Here is a 21,944-nt window from a genome sequence, read left to right as displayed (position 1 = left end):
GTAACACCAAGAGGAAGAGGGCCTATACCTTTTCGAGGAAGGCGAAGAAGACATGCGCACGAGTATGGACTCTGTATCCTCGGTGGCGCAGGACCTGGATTGGCAGGACCTTGACGCCGAAAGCCCAGAAGAGGCCGTGGAGACGTACCCTACGAGGCCTTCGCCGCCAGATGACATTAGGATCTACAACATGGTCATCAGGAACGTAGCAACAGCTTATGGAGTGAAACTGGAGGAAGAAAAACCAAAAGCCTGCTTCCTCCTAGAGACCCTGCTCCCCACTTAAACCAGGAGTCAATCCCTCCACATGCTACCAAGTGAACTGCACCAGGGAAGAGAGGCATTCAAAGAACCAGCAAGCTGCAGGTCTGTCACACCCAGGACAGAGAAAAAATACAAACACTCCTCTAAGGATCCTCCATACATCCAGGGATCCGTCACAGCTGACTCCATCATTGCAGCAACAGCCAGAAAAAGGGCAAACGTTCCCACAAACTCCGGCCCACCACCTGACTAAGAGAGTAGAGGATAGACCTCAATGGAAGGAAGATAGAGAGGAATGCAGCAGTACACTGGCGCATTGCCAACTCTAATGCCCTACTCAACAGGCATGCGTACCAGCATTGGGACGAGGTCGGACAACTGCTCAAACACCTCCCTGAGCAATTCCAACAGAGGGCAACACACCTGGTGGAGGAAGGCAAGAATATAGCCAACTCATGCCTAAAATCAGCCCTCGATGCGGCAGACACGTCCAGCAGGCTCATGATGATCGGGGTCACAGAGAGAAGGCATGCCTGACTGAGAATATCAGGCTTCAAGCCGGAAGTACAGAACATCCTGAACATCCTTCAATGGTGAAACCCTGTTTTGGTGCACCAGTGGATGAGAGAAACACCCAACTGAAAAAGGAAAATGAAACTGCAAGATCCATGGGCGCCTTGCAATTCAGAGGAATGAAAAGACGCACCCGACACGTAGGCCAAATGGAAGAGTGGGAAACCAGCCGGGAACGTCCCATCAGACATTCCAGCAGAGCTACTAGGGTGACAGCCAAGCCCAGCAGGGCCAGCAGAAGCAAACCTGGCAAATACCAGCCTCTGGGCCTGTCCTTTCGCGGGAGGGCGAATGGACGAGGGCAAACAAGAAGAGGGGACCAGCAACCCACCTCAGTGACTCCGCACCAAGCGCGCCCACCCCCACAACACCTTCATGGGAGGGGCACAACAGAGCCAAGAAAAAAGGGTTACACAGGATAAAGGTCAACAAACATGTAACACCAGTAGGACGCAGACTAAAACACTTCTTCCAGGATTGGAATAAAGTAACAGACAAATGGATCCTGAACATCATACAGTTCGGATACTGCATAGAAATGGAAAAGAACCCACTAAACAGGAAACCAAAAAAGAAAGCGCGCTCAAGAAAAGAACAAGCGCTACTCATAGAGGAAGCACAAGAACTCCTCCAAAAAGAGGCCATAGAAACAGTACCATTCAAAGAAAGAAACAAGGGGGTGTACTTAACTACTTCCTCGTACCAAAGGTGGACGAAATGTTAAGACCGATCCTGGACCTACGGTTCCTGAACTAATGCATAAAAACGCAAAAATTCAAAATGACACCTCTTCAAGAAGTCATCCCTCAGATAAGGGACTGAAAAATTATGTCCACCATAGACCTAAAAGACGCCTACCTACACATTCCCATGAACAGGCGGCACAAGCATCTACTGAGATTTGCCATCGACACAAAACGCTACCAGTTCACTGCCCTGGCCTTCGGACTAAAATCCGCGCCAAGAGTCTTCACCAAGTGCCTCGCAGCTGTGGCAGCACACCTAAGGAGGGAAGGGATTCATGTATTCCCCTACCTCGACGACTGGCTAATAAAAGAAAGTTCTTACAAACTCTGCAAAGAACATGCACAGCGGGTCACAGAGACGCTAACAGAACTGGGATTCTCAATACACTGGGGGAAATCCCCAATGGAAGCAGAACAGGTGAAGATCTTCCTAGGCGCACAGATCAACACCATACAGAGCAAAGTGTTCCTCACTTTGGTGCAGTATATATAGAGCCAGTTTCTTACAGGGGCTGTATGAGTCTCCCCTGGTGGCTGTTGTCCCCCTCCCCCAGGTCAGTTGTGTGCCCTCTGACCCTTGTTCAGCCAGGCACATGATGTGCTTATATATTGCCTCCTGTCTTTAACTCTGCCATATATCTGCAGAGTAGAACACCAGCACGAGCACCACCTTATTTCCATCATCCACAGGCGAGGTACCCGGCCTATGGTGGCAGTGTTCAAATGTGGAAGAAAATAAGGGGTAGAACAAGGAAGAACAGCCTTTCATTCAAGCGGGAACACTGTGCTGCACAGAGCGAGCAGAGCTGAAACAGATCACAGGCTACGGAGCCCTGCCTGCATCAGCGTAGCCCCATGAGTGTCTCTGGTCACATGATTCCTTGGCATTAGGCCCTGACTTCCCTTCCGCTGTGAAGTCTGAAGGGGTAATCTTGTTTAGGGATAGCCTGCTGTCTTGGACATGACGACGCTTGCCCTCCATCAACTTGCATTTGGCTTACCAATTTAAACAAAGTAAACATTTCCTTCTTTTGTTTGTGTTTTATTATGGTTTAATTGGAAAACTTTACCTTAAAAAAATATATATATTCCTGGATTGCAAACATGCCGGCACATAATCTTCACTTTATGAAGTCTGAGAGAATATCCTAGGCGAAGAACTACGATTTCAAGCAAGTATCTTTTCCTTCTTCTTTGGCTTTTTATAAGTGAAGTCCCTTGCTCAAGCATTCTTGGGAAGTGTGGTGGGCATATTAAACAGTTAAGTAGAGGCTAATCTGTTGCATGAATGGAAATACATTCTCTTTGTGTACCCTTATGAGGAACGGTCAAACTGCAAGAAGCCCAAAAAAATTGTCAAATGTCCTGAGGGGACATGCTTGTAACTGTGTAGACTGGACCATTTATGTGCAAAAAATGTCACTATCCTGCTCCAGAAGGGTTCTATTTCACTCCTAACCTTCACCTCCTGGCTAGGTCCCCACATTCATACGTGCTAGCTTGTGGACAATGTGTGAGTAGTCAAACACACAAACCCTGACTAGAGGAATGTTGGAAAAAAAGTTTTATTACTGGCAATCACTCAGTAGCATTCCAGCCCATCTTCCTTTACCTACCATGCCACCTCCGTTTTCTCCCAGCCAAAAGCAAATCAGTCCTGGCCCTGCTCCAATCGGAACTGTCCAACCTGAACTGCCAGGCCTGGTCTTTCGAATCCCCTTTTGGGTATTCAATGTGTAGATAGGCCTCTGTTGTTTTTTTTTACTTTGTCATTTTATCGTTAAACATTATAGCCTCATCATGTTCAAATTCTTCTTCGATTATTCATCTCCCCTACTCCAAACGCACTTTTCTTTTAGTATTCATCAAGTGCAGATTGTCCCCTCTGACACTTTCAGATCGTACGCACTTGTTGTGTATTCTTGCAGTCTTTACAATAGGTTTTGCAATTAAATAAATCTGAAAGAAACAGGTTAGTATTAGATTCCTTACCTTAGAATATCCCCAGGCGTCAGTCTGGATCCGGAAACTTTTGCGTAGCAGTACCCCTGCGCGTCGGTAGGCGTCGTCTGCAGGCGTCCCCTGCGGCTCCGCGTCGTCGGCGTCGTGCGCCGTGATGACGTCGCTGGAGTATATAGACGCCGCCTCCGCGCGCTGACGTCAGTTCTTCTTTTTTCCGCGCCAGTTAGCGCAGATCCGAAGAGCAGTACTCCGGTCTTTTGACCTAGTTTTGTTAACTTTAACTCTTCTTCAAGGTGCCGGTAGGATGCCCGGGTTTAAGAGTTGCGACGGGTGCGACCGAATGATGTCGGTCACCGACCACCATCGACTCTGCCTCCGGTGTCTGGGCGCGGACCACGACGTCGAGTCTTGCGTCGACTGCCGGGCCTTGACAGGTAAAGCTAGACGGGAGCGGTCCCGCAAGCTGCTCGAACTCCGAGTGTCGGCCCCGCGTCGAGAGCGGTCCCGGTCCGGTCGGAGGTCGAGGGAGCGGTCGAGGGAGCGATCGCGGAGCCGCCATGAGCGCTCCGGGAGTCGCCACCATTCCTCCGGTTCATCAGGTAAGCGTCACAAGAGGTCGGGGCGTCATCATCGTACCCCCGACTCCCCCCCGACGCCCGCGTGATGCGGCCGGGGGTTCGGGTGGCCCCGCGTGGGTCGCCGACGCCGTCTGCCCCCATACCCGTCGGTCCCTGGGGAAGGCGCGTCGCGCGAGGAGATTGAGGCGTTCCTCATGGCTATGAGGGCGATGTCTCCTCCGGCGGGGCCTACGGCGCCTGCGGGCCCGTCGGTCCCGTCTGGGAGCCCGAGCGGTTCGGGTGCACCTGTCCCGACGCCGCCGAGTGCTCCGGCCCCGGCGGCGGCTCCGGCCCCGGCGCCGCTGGGCCCTTCAGGGTCGTCGCCGGCTGGTCCTCCGGCCTCCCCGGCGCCGATTCCATTGGGGCAACCCGTGGTGCCGCCTCCGCGCGGCGCCGTGACTCCGCCGTCGGCTTCCGGCCGGCGTCGGGTCCCCGGCGCCGCGCGGCGCCACCCCCGATCCCTCTCTGTGAGAAGTTGGCCTGATGTGCAGTGCTCACTATTCTAGTGATCACTATATATCAGTCCAAACAACCCTTATTGATGATTGGTTGTAAGTCAACCTTATAGACCAGCTATCCTAGTAGCATGGATACGAGCAGTCTAAGGCTAAGACTCTAGAGGGCGTGTTAAGCCAGCTGTTTTACCATCACATTACCCCTTGAACACCCAGTGAAAGGACACCACACAAGTTGTTATGAAAATAAACAGTGTATTTATTTATAACAAGACTACCCTGGCCCTTTATGAGACAGGGAGCTAAGCACACAACAAAACTCTTACGAAAATACTTAAGTTAGCACGTTATACACAAATGCCCGAGGGGCACGAAAAACCATATACTCTAAAAGTGGAATGCGAATTACTAGCAGGTAAGTAACAGTTCTAATAGGCTTTGGAATCGCTAGGACTGGACTAGGGAATCGTTAGATTACTACTAGGAGGCCTAGGGGACTCGGGTGCAGAGTGTGCACTCTCACGCGGGATGCGGGACAAAGTCTATGGAAGCTAGAATTCACAAAGTTAGTGTTCACGGGCGAACCCGACCTGGTAGGGAGAAAACGACAGTGGATCCTGACCCTTGGATAGTGAGGCTATGCTGGGACACCGGAGTGCCGAAGTTACCTAGCCCAGGGGCTGCAGCTGCATAGGTCTGAAAAGACGTCGGGGATCTCGTTGCCGGACCAGGAGCCTGGAAGGAAGAAGTTGCTGGCAGGCGACCAGTGAAGGAAAGTTCGATGGATCCAAGCCTGGATCAAGGAAGAAGAAAACCTGAAAGCAGAGGGGACCAAGTTCTTGAATCACTAGCCAGTGATTAAGTGGGCACCAGGATGGCACCGGGCGAAGTCACCGCAGTCAGGTGAGTGGGCGCTGCTGGGCTCTGCAGTCTCTCGGACCAGGAGGCGTTGTCGGCGACCAGGATGGAGGTGCGAGCTGTCCCACGATGGATGAAGTCGTTGGCGTCGAAGTTACCCAGGATTGGGCAACAAGCCTTGGCTAATTCAAGCCCACGCGGTGGACTCAAAATGGCGTCTTGAGTGGACCAGGAGGGTCCAGGGTGCTCCTCTTCTGGAAGGGAGCAAGGGCCAGTCTGGAGCAACCAGACCAGCAGCAGAAATGTCGTCGGGCGTCGTCAGGAAGGCCACAAGCCAACGGGCTAGTAGCCAAACAACGCGGTGAGCAGCGGAAAGCAGAAGGGCCCCACGCAGATCGTGGAGATGCTGGGGGGCTGCACTTCGGAGCTGGAGCTGCTCAGAGTCGGGGCTTCTCGGACCCCAAAGCACTCACCAGTAGATTACTCGGCGGGCTTGCTGGAAAGAAGTCGTGCAGTCTTGCAGATGGCCGGTCCCTTGAGGTCTCGTCGCACCCACGGTTCTCAGCTGGGCTGTAGAGGTGGGTAGAGGTCAGAGGTGCCAGGGAAGCCGGTTCTCGTCGAGCTGGGCAGTCGGATTCCGGAGGAAGGACTTGCAGCAGACCGCAGTGTTCTTAGATGGTGCCTGCGGATGCAGGGTGACTACTCCTTAGTCACAAGGGAGAAATCTTAGGAAGAAGTCTTGAGTTCCTTTCGCAGAAAGTAGTTTCAGGATTCAAAGATGATCTGATTTGGAAGGGGGCCAGTCTCTACCTTTATCCTGTAAAAAGGGGCTGGCACGCGACTAAGTCCTGCCCTATGGGTGGGACTAGGAGGGGGGTGGTTACACCCACTTCCTTGGCGGGCTTTTCCCCAGCACAGGGTCTGGAGTGACCCTGGAACTGGTTCCAGCCAGCCTATGCACAGTGAGCACCGGGGTGCCACGTGCAGTCACCTTCCTCTAAAGCCCTGCCTACCTACAATACACAAAACCCTGTCTGGGACGGTGCTGGCACCGCCCCTGGCAGGAAACCCTTTGTCCTTATCTCCTGCTCTGGGAGGACTCCCAGCAGCAGGAGGGCAGACTTGTGTCTCGGTGGCAGCATCCATTTTGTGGATGCTAAGGCTCTGTCTGACTTTTAACCGGGTTATAGGTTACAGGCATGTCGTGTCCCTCTAGAAGGGTGGAATGCTAACCCCGTCGCCAGAATTGGCGAGGGGTTAGTATTCCAATTCGTATGACACCTTACTCGACATGTTTTGATAAAGCGATACCAGAGTTGGCACATAACCGCGAGGATTATAATGCACTTAAGAGTATATGGTATGCGATATCATGGAAACGGCTAAGGGATAGATCCCGAAAGCCGCAGACAGGCTCAGCTCATGCCAGAGCACCATCTCACACGATTCCAAGCACTCTGCCTTCAGGATTGTTAAGGCCTGCCATAGGAGTGACTGATAGGAGATCTGTGTGTCCATTTTAGGGTTAGATATAGGTATACTATATCTAAAGCAAAGGGTGATTACACCACCTTGCCCCAGCTGTCAAGCAGCCAGTTGTGTCAGATTTGGATGGCCAGCCAGGGGTGGCATAATACATGCTGCAGCCCCTGGTAGGCCCTGGGTACACCTATGCCCTGGGTACCTAAGGTACACTGTACAGGGACTGATAAGGTGGCTCAGTATCCAATTTAGATATGCACCTAAGGTACATGGAATCCATTTTACAGAGAGAGCAGTGGGCCTGAGGTCCTGAATAGCAGGGCCTCAGGTCAACTAAGTCAGAAAACCAGCAAAACACCAGGCAAAAAGTTGGGGGCAACCATAGTCAGGGATCAACCTTCCTACATAACCCCCCCCCAAACGAAAGGAGATAAGGCTATCCTTGTCCAGGTAAGCCTATATTGCCTAAGTGGCCATTTAAGGAAGTACCAGCACTGGCATGGTTACCCCCTATGTCATGGTCCACTAAGCAATCCCTCACCCTAAGGGTGTCTGAGGGTCTCCACCATAGGGAATCTCTACCTGTGGTGTGTTTTGTCAAAGAAAAAGGCTGGTGCTGAAATGGAGTACTGAAGTGAGGCTCCACTAACTTTGGGCTCAGCTTCCTCCAATCATCATCCACCATAGAGGCCTTTCTTTCCAAGACTGAGTTGTTTTGGGCTCTCAGGGTCAACCTCTGGCTACCTACAGCTGGAGGTTGGGTCCCTCTGTTTGGCTTACTGGAGGGACAGGTCAGGTCTGGGGCCCTCAGGTCCCAAGTTTGGCTGTGCCCAACAGTGTCCATCTGTGGGAGGTCCCTAACTAATTTTAAGGGGGATCCCTCAGGAGTGTGTTTTATTTTCACTTGGCTAGGACTACTAGCTTCAGTGCCCTTAATCTGCTGATTGGGGAATTCTTTTGGACAGGGGGCCCCTTGGGGTCCAACACTGGCCTCCCTGACCTCTACAGCCCTGGGCTGACTGAGGTAGGGTAGAGAGGGGCAGGTTACCTGCTCCAGACTGGGTCCCACCTTGGAAGGGTCCACTGACATCAGGGGTTCTGCCAGGCTAGGCCTGACTACCTCTGTGGCAGTTTCTTCACAAGGGGTCAGATCAGTTCCCTGAGGAGGCTGATCCTTTCCTAAAGTCTGGTGGGAGGGAGATTTCTCTTCCTCCTCAATACTCTCTGTCTGAGTGGAGTGATCCATAGTTTCAGGCTTCACAACACTGTCATCTGTCTGAGTTTGAGCTGTGGCCATCACAACTCTCCCAACCTTTTCAGGAGGGGGCTCAGTTTGGGTGTGGGCTGTGACCATCACAGCCTTGACAACCTGTTCTGGGAAGGAAGCTGTCTGAGATTGGGTTGTGACTGGCACAACCCTCCTGACCTGTTCAGGGAGGATATCTTGGACTGGGGCTGTGGCTACCACTGCCCCACTACCCTTACCATGGATGTTCACCATTCTAGAATGGGTCTCTTGCTCTACTTCAGCCCAGGCTGAGAGCTCTAAATCATTCCCCAGTAGGCAATCTACAGGCAAGTTTGGTGACACTGCCACTCTCTTGTGGCCAGTGACACCTCCCCAGCTGAGATTGACCACTGCCATGGGATGATCTCTCTGTACTCCATCAATATTGGTCACCTGGTATGTGGCACCAGGTAAAAGTTGCCTTGAGGGGACTAGACTCTCAGTCACCATAGTGATGCTAGCCCCTGTATCTCTATAGGCCTCAACTTTTATACCATTGATGAGGGGCTCCTGTCTGTACTTGCCCAAAGTGTTGGGACAAGTTGTGAAGTTGGCAAACCCCATGCCAGTCTCACAGACAAGAGTATCTAAGTTTGGGGACCTGGTTAGGCCAGAGTCCCCAGGAACTCCCAAAGTAAATGCACCCAAATTCTTGGGGGCACTCCCACCACCTGGGGGATTACTACTAGTAGTAACAGGAGGTTTGGGAATGTTACTTGGGGGTATGTTTTCCTTATTGTTATTCTTTGGGCAACTGCTGTCAGTTTTTAAATGACCCACCTATTTACAGGGATAACAATAAGGTTTCTTCTGGTTGTTGGAAGGATTCTGGGACCCACCCCCCTCAGAGGATTTTTGGGGCCCTGATGTGGTTTGATCTGTAGATTTACTCCCACCCTTCTCTTGAGGCTTGGTTGATTCCTTTTTCTGGTCACCACCTTGGTTCTTGGGCCTAATCCTGGTTCTGACCCATTTGTCTGCCCTCTTACCCAATTCTTGTGGAGAGGTCAGATCAGAGTCTACCAGGTGCTGGTGTAATAACTGGTTCTGACAATTATTTAAGACTTGCTCTCTCATAATTAGATTATACAATCCCTTGAAATCAGTAACCTTACTACCCAGTAGCCAGCCTTCCAAAGCCTTAGTGGCACAATCAACAAAGTCTGACCAGTCCTGAGACTGAGTTTTCTGGGTGTCTCTGAACAGCAACCTGTACTGCTCAGTGGTTAAACCAAACCCATCAACCAGTGCATTTTTCAGGACCTGGTAATTGTTAGCATCCTCCACTCTTGTAGTGAGGAGCTTATCTCTACCTTTACCATCAAAGGAGAGCCACAGTATAGCTGCCCACTGACTCTGGGGAATGCACTGCACAGTGCAGGCCCTCTCCAGAGCAGCCATCCATTTCTGGATGTCATCCCCTTGCTTAAAGGGGGGCACTATCTTAGTCAGGTGTTTAGTATCTAAACCCTTCTCTCTATCTCTTGGGAGATTGCTGCCACCAGTGGGAGCTAGCCCACTCATCTGCTGCTCTCTTGCCAGGGCAAGCTTCTCTTTGGCCAGGGCAATTTCTTCCCTTTCAATCCTCAGTTCAGCTTGTCTCATCCTAGCTTCATGCTCCTTTCTCTGAGGGGAAGTAAATCTCCTCTGTGGAGGATTCCTTCTCCCCTGAGAAGAGGCATTAGAGTGCAGAGATCTATTGGAGTCCCTAGAAAGAGATCTATCTCTCCTAACTCCAAGGTTAGGCCCACTTCGGGTTAGTACTGGGGGGCCCCCAGATCCTAGCCCAAGTAAGTCTAAGTTGGTCCTAGTTAGCCTTCTGACTACCTCAAGACCTTTGTCTACCTCATCCCCAGAGAGTACCTCCTGATCCTCCTCCTCAACTGCTGAATCAGTGTTGGGGAGGTCTGGATCCCCAGAGGTTCCCTCTAAGGCTGGCATGCTCTCATGTAACTGAGAGAGCTTTCTGGCATCATATGTCTCTAAGAGACCTATCAGAAAGGGAATGGTGGGGTTAGACCCCTGCTTCAGTTTCCTGGAGACACAGAGTTGCCTCATCTCCTGAAAATTGAGAGCTGCATATCTTGAAGTGACCTGTGGAGGGTCAACACTGACCAGGGGAGTCTCAGTAGAGTCCCCCTGAGTCGACATGCTTTTCTAGTGAGGTGTAAGTGGTGCACTTACCTACACTATATGTTTGCCTACTGATCCCTTGCTAGAGTTGTAGTTTAGGGTGTGCTAGGCCCTAGGAGCTACAACAGCTGGTTCAGTAGAACTCAGAGTATTCTAAGCTAAGTTATATGTACCTTTAGTACTTATGCGATCTTTCACAAGATATTCTTAGGGCATGTGTGGTAAAACAACAGCAAGCTCAAATCCCAACCGCTGCTCACCAATGTGAGAAGTTGGCCTGATGTGCAGTGCTCACTATTCTAGTGATCACTATATATCAGTCCAAACAACCCTTATTGATGATTGGTTGTAAGTCAACCTTATAGACCAGCTATCCTAGTAGCATGGATACGAGCAGTCTAAGGCTAAGACTCTAGAGGGCGTGTTAAGCCAGCTGTTTTACCATCACATTACCCCTTGAACACCCAGTGAAAGGACACCACACAAGTTGTTATGAAAATAAACAGTGTATTTATTTATAACAAGACTACCCTGGCCCTTTATGAGACAGGGAGCTAAGCACACAACAAAACTCTTACGAAAATACTTAAGTTAGCACGTTATACACAAATGCCCGAGGGGCACGAAAAACCATATACTCTAAAAGTGGAATGCGAATTACTAGCAGGTAAGTAACAGTTCTAATAGGCTTTGGAATCGCTAGGACTGGACTAGGGAATCGTTAGATTACTACTAGGAGGCCTAGGGGACTCGGGTGCAGAGTGTGCACTCTCACGCGGGATGCGGGACAAAGTCTATGGAAGCTAGAATTCACAAAGTTAGTGTTCACGGGCGAACCCGACCTGGTAGGGAGAAAACGACAGTGGATCCTGACCCTTGGATAGTGAGGCTATGCTGGGACACCGGAGTGCCGAAGTTACCTAGCCCAGGGGCTGCAGCTGCATAGGTCTGAAAAGACGTCGGGATCTCGTTGCCGGACCAGGAGCCTGGAAGGAAGAAGTTGCTGGCAGGCGACCAGTGAAGGAAAGTTCGATGGATCCAAGCCTGGATCAAGGAAGAAGAAAACCTGAAAGCAGAGGGGACCAAGTTCTTGAATCACTAGCCAGTGATTAAGTGGGCACCAGGATGGCACCGGGCGAAGTCACCGCAGTCAGGTGAGTGGGCGCTGCTGGGCTCTGCAGTCTCTCGGACCAGGAGGCGTTGTCGGCGACCAGGATGGAGGTGCGAGCTGTCCCACGATGGATGAAGTCGTTGGCGTCGAAGTTACCCAGGATTGGGCAACAAGCCTTGGCTAATTCAAGCCCACGCGGTGGACTCAAAATGGCGTCTTGAGTGGACCAGGAGGGTCCAGGGTGCTCCTCTTCTGGAAGGGAGCAAGGGCCAGTCTGGAGCAACCAGACCAGCAGCAGAAATGTCGTCGGGCGTCGTCAGGAAGGCCACAAGCCAACGGGCTAGTAGCCAAACAACGCGGTGAGCAGCGGAAAGCAGAAGGGCCCCACGCAGATCGTGGAGATGCTGGGGGGCTGCACTTCGGAGCTGGAGCTGCTCAGAGTCGGGGCTTCTCGGACCCCAAAGCACTCACCAGTAGATTACTCGGCGGGCTTGCTGGAAAGAAGTCGTGCAGTCTTGCAGATGGCCGGTCCCTTGAGGTCTCGTCGCACCCACGGTTCTCAGCTGGGCTGTAGAGGTGGGTAGAGGTCAGAGGTGCCAGGGAAGCCGGTTCTCGTCGAGCTGGGCAGTCGGATTCCGGAGGAAGGACTTGCAGCAGACCGCAGTGTTCTTAGATGGTGCCTGCGGATGCAGGGTGACTACTCCTTAGTCACAAGGGAGAAATCTTAGGAAGAAGTCTTGAGTTCCTTTCGCAGAAAGTAGTTTCAGGATTCAAAGATGATCTGATTTGGAAGGGGGCCAGTCTCTACCTTTATCCTGTAAAAAGGGGCTGGCACGCGACTAAGTCCTGCCCTATGGGTGGGACTAGGAGGGGGGTGGTTACACCCACTTCCTTGGCGGGCTTTTCCCCAGCACAGGGTCTGGAGTGACCCTGGAACTGGTTCCAGCCAGCCTATGCACAGTGAGCACCGGGGTGCCACGTGCAGTCACCTTCCTCTAAAGCCCTGCCTACCTACAATACACAAAACCCTGTCTGGGACGGTGCTGGCACCGCCCCTGGCAGGAAACCCTTTGTCCTTATCTCCTGCTCTGGGAGGACTCCCAGCAGCAGGAGGGCAGACTTGTGTCTCGGTGGCAGCATCCATTTTGTGGATGCTAAGGCTCTGTCTGACTTTTAACCGGGTTATAGGTTACAGGCATGTCGTGTCCCTCTAGAAGGGTGGAATGCTAACCCCGTCGCCAGAATTGGCGAGGGGTTAGTATTCCAATTCGTATGACACCTTACTCGACATGTTTTGATAAAGCGATACCAGAGTTGGCACATAACCGCGAGGATTATAATGCACTTAAGAGTATATGGTATGCGATATCATGGAAACGGCTAAGGGATAGATCCCGAAAGCCGCAGACAGGCTCAGCTCATGCCAGAGCACCATCTCACACGATTCCAAGCACTCTGCCTTCAGGATTGTTAAGGCCTGCCATAGGAGTGACTGATAGGAGATCTGTGTGTCCATTTTAGGGTTAGATATAGGTATACTATATCTAAAGCAAAGGGTGATTACACCACCTTGCCCCAGCTGTCAAGCAGCCAGTTGTGTCAGATTTGGATGGCCAGCCAGGGGTGGCATAATACATGCTGCAGCCCCTGGTAGGCCCTGGGTACACCTATGCCCTGGGTACCTAAGGTACACTGTACAGGGACTGATAAGGTGGCTCAGTATCCAATTTAGATATGCACCTAAGGTACATGGAATCCATTTTACAGAGAGAGCAGTGGGCCTGAGGTCCTGAATAGCAGGGCCTCAGGTCAACTAAGTCAGAAAACCAGCAAAACACCAGGCAAAAAGTTGGGGGCAACCATAGTCAGGGATCAACCTTCCTACACTCTCTAACTCCTGACGCGGAGTCGGACCGGCGTCGTCCGACGCAGAGTCCGGCGCCGTTGGGGCCCATTGGCTCCGAGGAGCCGGTTTACATCGTCGACTCGTCCTATGGCGATGAGGACGAATATGGAGAGGGTTGGGAGGGGTCTGAGGACCCTTTGTCACGAGCCTGCCAGTATGACGTGGACTGGGTAGGTGACTTAGTTGAGGCCAGTGGTCTGGACGAGTCGCCCAACCCTGGGTTTGTCTCGCCTTCCCCTGTGGCGTCGGAGGCGGGGGCTGCCTATTCGGTGGTCCTGATGAGGGCTGCCAAGGCTTTGCGCCTTGAGCTCCCCGTCGCTAAGGTGAAACCTAACATCCTCACCGAAGTATTTAAGCCGCAGTCGTGCCCACAGGAGCCTCTGCTGCCATTTAATGAGGCCCTGACGGATGTCCTTTTGGGCACCTGGTCCAGGCCCGCTTCCGGTGCACCGGTTGACCGGAACGTTGCCAGGCGTCACCGTCCGTGTTCGGACGACCCTGCCTTCCTTTCCACCCATCCCTCCCCGGAGAGTCTGGTGATCCAGGCCTCCACTTCCCAGTCCGCATTCCCGTCGGCTCTGCCCGATCGGGAATCGAAGCGATATGACCAATTTGGCAAGAAGGTCTTTTCGTCTTTGAGTGCTGGACTGCGGTCTTGTAATACCGCATGCCTCTTGGGCCGCTACACCCACTCTCTGTGGGACACGGTCGCGGAGTGTCTGCCGCAGTGCCCGCAGGAGGTGCGGGACAAGCTCAACCAGGCCTTGGTTGAAGGCCGGGACGCGGCGAGGTATTCGATTAGGTGTGGTCTTGACACGACCGACTCGCTGGGACGGGCTATGTCCACGACGGTGGCGATTCGTCGCCATGCTTGGCTGAGATCCGCCAACTTCTCGCCGGATGTCCAGACTGCCCTCATGGACATGCCTTTCGATGGCAGTCGCCTGTTCGGTGACAAGGCGGACAACGCGCTTGAGCGCTTCAAGGACTCCAGGGTCACGGCCAAGTCCTTGGGTCTTTCGACCCAGCGCCAGCAGCAGGGTTCGTTTCGCCCCTTTCGTGGCCAAGGAAGGGGCGGTCCCACGCGTGCTGCCAGCCACGCGCCGCAGAACGCTCCCCAGCGCGGTGGCGGCCGTGGTTTCCGCCGTGGTGGCGGTAGAGGGCAGCGGCGAGGTCATTCCACACCTCCCCCCGCTGCAGCCTCCAAATCTTCCTAGTCCGAGCTTTCGGGCCCATGTGACGCCAGTGGGTGGCAGGGTTCGTCATCACCACTCCCACTGGCGCACGATAACATCGGACAGGTGGGTGCTGCAGCTCGTCCGAAGGGGCTACTCCCTCCCCTTCGAGTCCACTCCTCCAGCCATGCCACCGCAGAACCACCGTGTGTCGGGGGACCACTTGACACTTCTGCAGGAGGAAGTTACGGCCCTCTTGGCCAAGGGGGCCATCGAGCGCGTTCCTGGGCCAGAAGTAGGGTGTGGTTGCTACTCCCACTACTTTCTGGTGCCCAAGAAGGACAAAGGGGGCCTTCGTCCTATCTTGGACCTACGGGACGTCAACGGCTTCCTCCGGAAGGAGAAGTTCAAGATGTTGACTTTGGCTCAGGTCTTGGCTGCTCTAGACCCACAAGACTGGATGGTAGCGTTGGACTTGCAGGATGCGTATTTTCACATCCCCGTCCTGCCGGCCCACCGGCGTTACCTGCGGTTCACGGTAGGCCACGAGCACTTTCAGTTTATCGTGCTCCCATTCGGCCTTACCAGCGCCCCACGGGTGTTCACGAAAGTGATGGCGGTGGTCGCAGCTCATCTGCGCCGGTTAGGGGTTTCAGTCTTCCCCTACCTCGACGACTGGTTGTTGAAGGCGAGCTCGCCCCAAACAGTCGTCCACCACCTTCAGATGACGGCAGCCCTCCTGCACGAGCTGGGGTTTTCCATCAATGTGCCGAAATCACACCTGTGTCCCTCTCAAAAGCTCCTTTTCATCGGAGCGGTTCTCGACTCGGCGCAGTTTCGGGTTTATCCTCCGGAACGGCGGGTCCGGGATATTCAGGCTCTGATTCCCATCTTTCAGCCGTTGTCCCGGATTTCGGTCAGGTTGACGCTGCGGCTTCTGGGGCTGATGGCCTCCTGCATCCTTCTGGTGCATCACGCCAGGTGGCGGATGCGGGCTCTGCAGTGGGACCTGAAGTTTCAGTGGGCCCAGCATCAGGGCAACCTGTCCGACCATGTCCTGATCTCGGAGGGCACTGCGAGACAGTTGCAGTGGTGGCTTACGGACCGCGATTGGGTCAGAGGCAGATCCCTCTCCCTTCCCCAACCGGAGCACGTGGTTGTGACGGACGCGTCCCTCCAGGGCTGGGGTGGCCACTTGGGAGAGGCGGAGATCAGAGGCATCTGGTCTCCGGCGGAGTCCCGGCTCCATATCAACATGTTGGAGCTGCGGGCGATTCGCCTAGCACTGAAGGCATTCCTCCCCTTTGTCAACGGGAGTGTAGTGCAGGTGTTCACGGACAACACCACCGCCATGTGGTACTGCAACAAACAGGGCGGTGTGGGGTCGTGGACCCTTTGCCAGGAGGCTCTGCGCCTCTGGCAATGGCTGGAACGTCAGGGCGTGACTCTGACGGTTCAACACCTGGCAGGTTCTCTGAACGCCAGGGCAGACGAACTCAGCCGTCGGTGCTCGGTGGATCACGAATGGCGTCTGAACTCGGACGTGGCGAACGGCCTCTTTCAGCAATGGGGAGAGCCTTGGTTAGATCTATTCGCCACAGAAGAGAACGCGCAATGTCATCAGTTCTGCGCGTTGGAGTTTCCAAGACGGCACTCGCTCGGCGACGCCTTTCGGCGCGAGTGGAGCTGCGGTCTGTTGTACGCCTTTCCGCCTATACCACTTCTGCCCAGAGTGCTGAAGATCAAGCGCGACCGGGCCCAAGTTATCCTTGTGGCTCCGGACTGGGCTCGAAGATACTGGTATCCCGAGCTACTCAGCATGTCAGTCGGTCCCTCGATCCGCCTGCCCCTTCAGGAGGACCTTCTGTCGCAGCAGCAGGGGACGGTCCTCCACCCGAACCTGTCCAGCCTCCACCTCCATGCGTGGAGATTGAGCGGCGACAGTTGAGGCCATTCGACTTGCCTCCTGAAGTCTGCGATGTGATTCTGGCAGCCAGGCGTCCCTCCACAAAGTCGGTATACGCCTGCCGGTGGAAAAGATTTGTGGCATGGTGCACAGCAAAGGCTGTGGATCCCCTTTCTGCCCCTCTTTCCGAGGTTCTCCTCTTCCTTCTTTCTCTTGCCCAGCAGGGCTCTGCTCTGGGCACTATCAAGGGCTACCTTTCTGCCCTTTCCGCCTTCTTAAGGCTACCTGATCAGCCATCCTTATTCAAGTCCCCTATTGTACTGAGATTCTTGAAAGGCATCACGCACATGTATCCTCCTGTTCCGTTCGTGATGCCTCAGTGGGACTTGAACCTCGTTCTGACATTCTTGATGTGCGCTCCCTTTGAGCCGCTTCATTCCTGTCCTCTCCGTCTTCTCACTTTAAAGACGGCCTTCCTGGTTGCCATCACCTCTGCCAGGAGAGTGAGTGAGCTCCAGGCTCTTTCTGTTAAACCTCCTTTCTTGTCCGTCCATCCTGACAAGGTGGTTCTTAGGACTAGGCCTTCTTTCCTGCCCAAAGTAGTTTCTGCTTTTCACATCGGGCAGTCCATCACCTTACCCTCCTTCTTCCCGCCTCCGCATCCTTCAAAGGATGAAGAGCGGCTCCATCGTCTGGACCCAAAACGTGCGCTTTCATTTTACATGGATCGCACACGCCAGTTCCGGGTGGATGACCAACTGTTTGTTGGCTACGTGGGTGAGAAGAAGGGAAGGGCGGTACAGAAACGAACCATCTCTCGGTGGGTCGTCCTGTGCATCAAAGCATGCTACTCTTTGGCTCGGAAGAAGCCTCCTGTTGGGCTGAGGGCCCATTCCACTCGGGCCACGGCGGCTACTACTGCCCTGGGCCGGGGAGTCCCTTTGCAGGACATTTGCCAGGCGGCTACGTGGGCCTCGCTGCACACCTTTGCGAGGCACTACTGCCTGGACAGTCAAGTCCGGAGGGATGGCTTCTTTGGCCGTTCGGTCCTCCAGGACTTTCTGGTGTAGGTTTGTATTGGTTCGCAGACCCACCACCGGGGTTGGTATTGCTGGGGTATCTATTCTAAGGTAAGGAATCTAATACTAACCTGTTTCTTTCAGATGAACAAGTTACTTACCTTCGGTAACGATATACCTGTAAGAAACAGTAGTTAGTATTAGATTCCTTACCGCCCCACCCGTCCTCCCCGTTCTGCGAACTGATACCTAGGGTTAAGGTCATCCCTTTCAGGGCCCTAGTTTCAAATGGCACCAGTGTTAGTTCTCACATGGCTCTGCGTGTTCTGGCGCGGAAAAGCTGTGTGCAAAGAACTGACGTCAGCGCGCGGAGGCGGCGTCTATATACTCCAGCGACGTCATCACGGCGCACGACGCCGACGATGCGGAGCCGCAGGGGACGCCTGCAGACGACGCCTACCGACGCGCAGGGGTACTGCTACGCAAACGTTTCCGGATCCAGACTGACGCCTGGGGATATTCTAAGGTAAGGAATCTAATACTAACTACTGTTTCTTACAGATATATCGTTACCGAAGGTAAGTAACTTGTTCTTTTAGTTTCTGCTGTCCTCAGTCAGTCATTGCAATACTTTTCCGGCGAGATATCGCTTCAATGTTGCCCAAACGTCTTTCAGAGAAGACAGGTGGTAAAGCCTTCCAGCCTTCTTTCATATTTAAAGGTTGCTCCTCTACCCCATGTCATAGCCACTCTGTGCTTTCTTAGCAGCATTGCAATGGCCACAAATGTCTACTATTGTGTAATTCAGTTGATAAAGGAATTTAAAATGTGCCATTGTATGCCTGGCATCTGTTCATACCTCCTTGGTATGATTTCAACAATAATTCCGTTATGGTTCCAATGTACTTGACCCTAGATCTCGTACCCATCTATCTTTGTTACGGTCGAATTCAATTGTCGTATCCTGCATAATTGCATTGTCCATTATGGTGACCAATTTCCTAGGTTTGGACCAGCTGCAACCAACATCAATAGTTTCTAATCGACTTGTTCTTGGGATTATGAGGGAAACATTTTTTTCCGACTCCCTCAGTATGTGGTACTGGACTGTATATAATGGTGAGGTAAGCCCTCTATTTAGGTAGCCCACACATGAGCTATAATGTTTATTAATACAGAAGTTCTCCATAATAATAAGGTTTCTCTTGTGTCACTACTTTAGCATCAACAGTTCGCTGGCAATGATTAGCTTAGGGTTACAAGCTAACTGTGTATGTTGTGAGTATACTGTATCCGCCAAGCATATCTGTGCCAGTCATGGCTATATCTACGCATTGCAAAGTAATGTGTGGATTTCTTTACTTGGCCTCACTGGGGACTCACGGGGGACTTCATGACCCTGTTAACCCAGTTGTGTGGTCCTGTCAGGTCTTGTTCTAAACCTTGGTTTGGGGCTCACCTTACAATACGAGACCAATGCATGAATTTACTTATGACCAGCAAATACACCTTGCCAAAAATGGTCATATGTAGATCCAAACTATGGCCTTAACTGTTAGAAATAGGCATGGATGCAGATTTGGTGTCCTTGCACTGGTCTCACCTAAATGTAACTGCCTCTGCTAGATAGAACGAAAATGTCTCCCTAACAAAATCATGCAAGGTTAAGAGGGGAGTGTGGCAGGGATGTATTCTAGCTCCGGATTTATTTACACTTTATATTAATAACCTAGGTGGCCGTGTTATCCGATGGAAGCAAGGATACCCCGAGAGTAGGTTTTAAGCCCATCTCTACCCTTGTATATGCTGATGATGCAGTTTTACTTGCTTGGACACCAATAGGGCTGAAAGGACTTGAAAATACTTTTATTGAATTTATGGTCACACTGGACCTCTCTATTAATTTTACCAAATCCCAGAGTATGTCATCTGGCAATATAAAGTGCGAGAAGCAATCACTTTTATGTAAAGGTTGGAAGTTGTCCAATGTTGCAACCTATCCATACTTGGGTGTGCTATCTGATGAAAAGGGATCCTGGATGGCCCAGCGAGCACTGAAGAAAAATACTCTAGCAAGATCTGCAGGAGCACTTCTAGCTGTATTGATTTTGTATGATATTTATTTTTAGTAAGTTATTTGCTGGTATTATAGGTTTTATTACGTTACACCACATAAAAGGGCTAGGCAACCGTTTTTAAAACAATTGCATATGTAAAAGTAGTTTTGCTCTCAGTTTTTATTATGTATTCGTACTGGATACTCCTTGTGTAAATCTACTTTTATGGCCATAATGCGGCCGAATAACATTTTATTGACTTGACTGTGCTATCAAATAATATATTCCGAAATTCGCTGCTACAAAACCACCTTGGTTATGTTTTTTTAAGTATTTCCAAACTAATGCGCATCCGTTTACCAGACCATTTAACCAGTTTAACTGGTTATCGATTGGTATAGCCTTCTTGCAGGTTGGTCGAATTCAATGTTTATTATTTCAAGTTGTTTAGGTTCTCATTCTAGTGTGTCTAGTCTACTTCTAATGGACCTCCTTATTCTGTGAACTTTAGAGATATATTTCTCCCTTTTTATTTATTTTTTTTTTTTGCAGTTTTATATAGCACGAACTAGAACCGAACCGAATCAGTTATCAGAGCGCTTTACATAGCACCAGTTACGTTACATGAGGACACACTTTCATTTTAGGCACGGGGAGATTAAGTGATTTGCCCAGAATCACAGGGGTTTTTTGGCGTCGTTACCGAGACTCGAACCCAGATCCCCAGGTCCGAGGTAGAGCGCCTTAGCCGTTAGGCCAACCCCTGTCCCCTTAATCTTGGAGGCTTGAATCGCTTATTTTTTGTTGCAACTAAGCCTGCGTTTCCTTTGGACCACAACTAGTCTACAACTGCTGCATGATTAAGCTTAAAATTTCTGAGGCGGTTTCTTACTACTCCAGCATAGATGTACTGTTAGTTTGTGCTGCACATCTGGATGTCCACAGACCGGAGTCATAACGTAAACTTTGTTTATAATTCATTAAGGCAAATCCATTAAATTAGTAAAATGCATATCTCATAATATAAATAATATTCTAAAAAGTAAACCGCTTACATGGATAAAGATCTCTCGTAATATGTCTCATACTCATTACGCAAGTCAATTAAATTAACACAATAAAGCTAAAATATTTAACATTGTTGCAGAGTATACATTGTAGCAAGTATAATACAATTGGTTATCTGTGTTTTCAAATTTTTTGTGACCAGTTTTGAGGAATTGTATCTAAGAATATGGCCTCATGCTAAGCCCAGTAATAAATGGCGATCTGCTGAATTCCTGGTTATTGGGCTTTAAAATTAACAATATATTGTGAGATTAATAACGTTTTTGTCAGCTTGTGAATTGCTGCATAATTAATGTCATAAACGTTAAAGACTTCTGTTTATATTTTTAGAAGTGGAAGAAGCTGGTGATGAAGAGGTGTTTTCATGGTTGAAGTGTGCAAAAGGACAGTCTCATGAACCTGAGAACTTAATGCCCACTCAGATCATCCCGGGAGCAGGTGAGTGGTTTACATTTAGTTTTTCTCGTTTTATTGTCAATTGTCTTCACTGAGAGATGATGGCGATTTTAGAAAACGGTGGGTGGGTATGACAATTTGGAAATGATCATGCTTTTCTCTTTAGCATTTTACTCTTGCAACCTTTGGCAGTGTAGGAGGAAAGTGGTTTCCCAAACGTTTGTTGGATCTTTTTGTACTGACTCCCTTACTTTGCTAGTTTCACGCTATAGAAATGTATGTTTGCAATGTACCTGGGAGTTGATAAGTTTTCGAAATTAAGTTAAGAAAGTGGCATTTAGAGAGGAGTATGAAGTGGAGGTTTGGAGAAAACCTGCTGTGCACTGTGGGTACATCTCACCAAGGTTTAAATTGGACTTCTGTCACGCCTACTATTGGAAGAAATGTGCATGTATTGGTACATTAGAACCAAAAAAACCTATTGAACATGAGACCCAGTGAAGTTGCTGCTGGTCAGTTCTCTTTGGAAAGCCCTTGACCTTTGTGGACTCATGCTTATCAGTAAATGCTTTTTTACTTTGTAAGTTAATAGTGCACATGCTGGGTAAGCATGCTTTTTAAGGAGATTTGAAGTTTGTCATTTTTACAATTTATTTCTGTTTTTCCAGCACTCTACAACATTGGAGACATGGTTCATGCAGCCAGAGGGAAGTGGGGTATCAAAGCCAACTGCCCATGCATTAACCGACAAAATAAAACTGTACTGAGGCCAGCAGTGACCAATGGCATTGCCCAGGTATGAGACCTAAAAGTAGTGGAGGTTTGTGATATTGCACTGGTGTTGGATCTTAAAGCTTTACAAGCTCCACCAGCATGTTTTAAAGGAACTCTTTAACGTAAGTTTCACAATTTTTCCTAGGTTTGTAAC

The 21,944-nt window shown here is 50.9% G+C and overlaps 1 protein-coding gene across 1 annotated transcript in view; it reads left to right on the top strand.

Annotated features, from left to right (window-relative positions):
- KDM3B (lysine demethylase 3B) overlaps window positions 1-21,944 on the top strand; it is a 1,181,011-nt gene that overhangs the window by 633,518 nt on the left and 525,549 nt on the right. Inside the window, exons 12-13 of the mRNA XM_078652703.1 lie at window positions 20,951-21,058; window positions 21,685-21,812. Of these exons, the coding sequence (XP_078508829.1) occupies window positions 20,951-21,058; window positions 21,685-21,812 (236 nt within the window). The remainder of the gene's footprint in view (window positions 1-20,950; window positions 21,059-21,684; window positions 21,813-21,944) is intronic.

This window comes from Lissotriton helveticus, chromosome 7 (assembly GCF_964261635.1).
Source record: "Lissotriton helveticus chromosome 7, aLisHel1.1, whole genome shotgun sequence".
Lineage (NCBI taxonomy): Eukaryota > Metazoa > Chordata > Amphibia > Caudata > Salamandridae > Lissotriton > Lissotriton helveticus.
The sequence above is the reverse complement of the archived record's forward strand: the minus strand, read 5'-3'. Positions and strand labels throughout refer to the sequence as shown.